This window comes from Primulina huaijiensis, chromosome 5 (genome assembly GCF_012295235.1).
Source record: "Primulina huaijiensis isolate GDHJ02 chromosome 5, ASM1229523v2, whole genome shotgun sequence".
NCBI lineage: Eukaryota > Viridiplantae > Streptophyta > Magnoliopsida > Lamiales > Gesneriaceae > Primulina > Primulina huaijiensis.
This window is the reverse complement of record NC_133310.1, coordinates 15689705-15694691: the sequence shown is the minus strand read 5'-3', so window position 1 is coordinate 15694691 and position 4987 is coordinate 15689705. Positions and strand designations below refer to the sequence as shown.

At 39.9% G+C, this 4987-nt stretch overlaps 1 protein-coding gene across 1 annotated transcript; it reads right to left on the bottom strand.

The window, feature by feature from the left end:
- Positions 1-4215: 4215 nt before the first annotated feature.
- On the bottom strand, positions 4216-4566 carry LOC140977673 (uncharacterized). The gene has a single exon (XM_073442417.1). The coding sequence runs from the start codon at positions 4564-4566 to the stop codon at positions 4216-4218; it is 351 nt and encodes a 116-aa protein (XP_073298518.1).
- Between the last annotated feature and the right edge of the window lie 421 nt (positions 4567-4987).

Sequence of the window (4987 nt, the reverse complement as noted above, 5' to 3'; positions counted from 1 at the left end):
TGGACCTGATTAGAAGAAAGGAGTTCTTAAAAAAAGTTCGTAGGAATTTCATCAAGAGCTATATCCGCTAACCCCGGATTAGTTGGAGACGTGTGATTAATTCACCAAAGGTATAAATTCTAAACGCCCTATGAATGTTTATGATAAAATCATACGAGCGCCCAAAGCAAAACATATTTTGATTGTCAAAATAAATAAAAAATTTTAAAACTTCCGCTGCGTTTGAGCGCGTAGAAAACCGAGATCCAACAAATATATATGCACGGATGATTATATATAAAAAAAATGTATAACAAAACATGAAAAATAAATTATATATAAAAAAAATAACACAAAAATTGAGAAAATTATAGATCTTCAACTCCAACCTCAAGTACACAAAGCTTTATTTAATTCAAAATGTCTTAATGTTAATTTATAGACTAAAAAGTTTACAGAAGGCAGGGATTTGTCGCTGATTTGAGGAGGCAGGGATCGGGCGCCGGAAATTTCTTACATATGTTATTTGAATATAAATAATTAAAATCGGTGTATGGTCTCATACTACTACTACCAATTCCCGCATGACTTTATGTGTGTGTGTGTGTATATATATATATATATATATTCTATTGCATAATATTTAATAATCTTTTATTTATTTTTTATTCAAATGGGTGTTATTTTTGAACATCTATATTTATAACATAAAAAATAGAGGTGCTCTTCTTTAGTAAAAGAAGAAAGTTTATTATTCTAAGTTAAGATTCATATTATTCCCAAAATTATAATTACGATCGTTATTATCGTCATCGTCACAATATTACGGAAAAATACTTGCTAATCTCTCGGTATTTTAGATAAATATTAATCTTTGTCGATCACAAATATTTATAGGTACTCAAGCTTCAAAGTACGTAATATTTGACTCGATCGGTAATCAATGAAATACCAAATTAGTAGTAAATTATGAAGTTCACAATCCAATATATAATTAAAGAAAATATATGATTAGGTTTTAGCCAAATAGACAAAAATTTATTCAAAGTCAACCTTTGAATACCTTAATCTGAGAAGGGGACGATGAATTGAATGCAAGTGTTTGTCTTTTCCTTCATATCCATATGAAGAGTAACAAAGGTTTTGAAATGCATGTGTGCTTTCTAACTTATGGTTGGAACTTGAAGCATGCAGCTTGTTTGCACAATATTGAAATTTGCGGGCGTACCAGGTGCGAAGTTGCACCAGTTTGTGTGAAAATGATAAAATCTAATTTATAAAAACTCAAGCGACGTGAATTTTGAATTTACAAAACTGTAGGAATTCATCAAAACTTGAAAAATATAATAACTTGTTGTTGAAATCTAAAACGAGAACACGTAAAATGCTAGAAATATACTGGAAAGCTTGAAAAACTAATGCTTGAAGATTGAATTTTTAGCAGAGAGTATTTTGCAGATTTTTGTTGAGTTGAGTTGTGTGTGTTTAGCGTTGTTTGCCGATGTCTTTTTCTTCCCTGCGTTGTGCCGTTTCTCTCCACTCTCCCATGAGCCCATGATCTTCTCCACTACTTTCTCACGATCTGTGCCTGTCTTCCCACGATCTTTTCCATCTTCAGCGCTCTGTGGTTGGTTGGACTTGATAGAAATTAATCCGCTACATTTGACGGGCCTATAATTTAATTGGGCTTGTAATTAAATTTGACTTCCATAATTAATTATTTTAGCCCAAACAATTTCCCCCCGCAAGCATTGGCCCATTGGGCCAAAATGCTTGTATGTAAACCAGTTTTAATTCTTTTATTTGGAACGGCCCGTGAGCATTTTCTGTGGAGTGAGTTTGTATTTTTGGGCCAAGCCCAATTCCTTAATGAATTTTTCACTACCCAGTAGAATTCCCTCCCACAGATTCAAATTCAAGATCATCGGCCCTCCTTCTTCTTCCCCTGCGGCGTTCTCGTTCACCACTCCCTGTTGCTACTGGAAGAGCGCCGCTTCTTGAAGCTTGCTCGTCCCCCTCTCGCCGCCTTCCCTTTGCGCCGTGGTCGCCCGCGGACGTTACATGGCTCAAGATTCCTCTCCATCTCATCCCTCTGGCTCCAGCGCCGTGAGTTATTCTTCCGCTCAAGCCACCGTTTCCGCCCCATCACCTACTGCGTTCGCCGGTTCCACCGCTGGTCTCCATCCTTTCCTTTTTGATGTTGGGTCGTCGACGGGTCTTCCAACGAGCATTGGGCCATCTTCCTCCACAGGGGCGAATGCCCCTGGTCATCACCTGGCGGCGGCCATGGCAATTATAGACACCCCTCCGGTTTGTCTCTGCTTCTTCTACGATGTCTGCTTCCGCGTCGATTCCAACTTTGGTCGCACCGGCCTCCGTGGAGTTCTTGGCCCAACCGATTTTTCCCTCCACTGTCATGGGTATTTTCTCCTTTCCTTTTCTTAATTTTACTCCGTATTTCTTGGCTCCTTGTTTATCTGATAATTGCTTAATGCCTTGGTTGGAGTTGCATTTCATTCTTCCTGCTTTGAATGATTAATCTTGAGATGTGCGAAGTCTTGAGGTGTGAGAGGAATGAGCATGAATTCTTGTACAAAGGGTCTTGTCTTGCCTTGAATCTTCTCCGAGAATTGTAGGATAGATGATTGTGCTTATTTGTATGGCCTGTTTGAGTTGTCCTTCTTTACTCATTTATGCGGTGCTTTTGGGTGAGTTACGAATTTGGGGATTGCTTGGCCATACACTAGCCTTTGTCTTGTGGGTGTGTTGGGGTTACCATTGCTTGGCTATATTGGGTTCATCAGTGGAGACCGACGTCTTGCATAATATATGTGTGCAGTGGTTCATAATCCAGAACCATCTACTGGCTCTACATTTACCTCTGGTGCCACTTCCACCGGCGGTGAAAAGAATAGGTATGTAGCCTCTTGTTGTATATGTGGTCCGCATGTTTGCTCTTCACATGTAATACTGGATTGAGAATTGGCCATGGGTTGGCCTCAGTTCTCCAATGCATTCGACCCTTAAGCTTTGGTATCATTTGGGGCTTCTTGAAACACAGGTACCTCTCAAAACTCTTATGTGATCTTATGTGCTCTTACATGCTGCATCCACTCAAGACGATTCCACCGTCTTAACATTATGCATTGCACTTCAGTCGGATCCTTTTCTCGCATACACATTTATGCATTTGCACTTCAGCCGGACCCCTTTTTCGCATACACGTGGTTCCACCGCTGGTCTCCATCCTTTCCTTTTTGATGTTGGGGTATATGCATTTGCACTTCTGTCGGACCCCTTTCCCGCATACGCGTTTACTTGCTGTTCTCGCATGCGGTGACTCCGCTTTATATTTGTTGGCTGTTGGTTTGGTGTTGTGGTTGTTGGATGATGGATGTGGAATGAAGGTGGGTTTATATGTGATGTTGTGTATTGGATGTTGGGAAGTAGTTTCTCTTCGTTCTTAATCCACTTAACCCAACTCATTTCAATAGCTTCAAGCAAAACCATATGTTGGCTTAAAACTCCCCCTCGAGATTATTCTCTTCTTTGATTCCCTATCGAAACACAATGAATCCAATATGATAAAAGTGGCCTACTGGCCGACTTTAATTGATCTTTCTCGTTTTTTGAATCATAACCAACAAATATTTACATTAGTGGCCCTACGGCCTACTTAAAACAAAATTTTACAACATGAAGCTAAAAACCGTACAAAAATGGTTGGATAGCTTATTTCTATACCAAAGTCCACTTCTGGGTCCTCTTGGGGTTCGCATAATGCCCTTGTTCTCTTCTGTTCTTCATTATTACTCGATGTTCCGTTCGTTGAGCCCGATTCCCCACTCGGTATGTTTCTTTCTTGCCCCATTCTAAGTGGCCTATTTCATGGGCTTGTCACTGCACACACAAACAACCAATTTATATAATGGTGGTACGGTCTACTTCACCATGATTTCTCGTACCATAAGAACATAAGAAATATCGACCGAATGCATGTATAATAAGTGGCCATAAGGCCGACTCCCTAGTGAAACAAAGGGCATTCAAAATAATGAAAGTGGCTTACTGTCCCACTTTCTCCGATCAACCATATTGTTGAATCATAAACAACAGATATTTATTTCAGCGGCGCTAAAGCCTACTTCACATGACATCTTGAAATTAAAAACTAAACCCATACAGAAGTGGCCTCAAAGGCCAACTCCCCGCTGGATATCGGCCTTTCTGTTCGCTTTATTCGCTGGTTTTTTCTACTTCTTCCCTCATACTTGGAAAATATGGCTTGAGATACTTGCCATTTATGCATCTTTTGTGTGGATGTCCATCTAAACTTGAAAACCAATATGCATTTCCGTCTAACACTTTATGTACTTTGAATGGTCCCTCCCAATTGGGAGACCATTTGCCCATCTCTCTATCCTTTGTTCCTAAAGGCAGTATAGCCTTCCACACTATCTCCCCTTCATTGAAGCTTTTCTTATTAACTCTTTTGTTGTAGATTCTCGCAATTTTCTGTTTCTGTAGCAACAGAGCATTGTACGCTTGGATTCTCAGTTCATCCAATTCTTCTAACTCCATGATCATTGCTTCATTATAATGTTCAAGGGAAAGTTCATTTTGCCTTGCCACTCGCATTGATGACACCATAATCTCCAATAGGAGCACTGCATCGTGGCCGAAGGTAAGGGAAAAAAGGGCTCACTCCATTGGCAGTCTTCTTGGATGTTCTATATGCCCACAAAGTTTCTGATAATAGCCGTGGCCAATCCCTGGGATTCTCTTCCATCATTTTCTGTAGAATCTTTATCAAAACTTTGTTCGATGCTTCGGCTTGTCCGTTGGATTGTGGATAATGAGGGGACGTGTTTATCAACTTGATTCCATAGTCTGCTGCAAATTCTCTCATATCTGAGCCCGTGAACATAGTTCCCTGATCCATGGTTAGTGACTCTGGAATTCCAAATCTATGGATAATATTCCCTTTCACAAAGTTAATGACGTCCTC

Bases quoted from the DNA above. Each gene is read 5' to 3' on its own strand.
- LOC140977673 (XM_073442417.1), bottom strand. From the start codon at position 4,566: ATGATCATGGAGTTAGAAGAATTGGATGAACTGAGAATCCAAGCGTAC.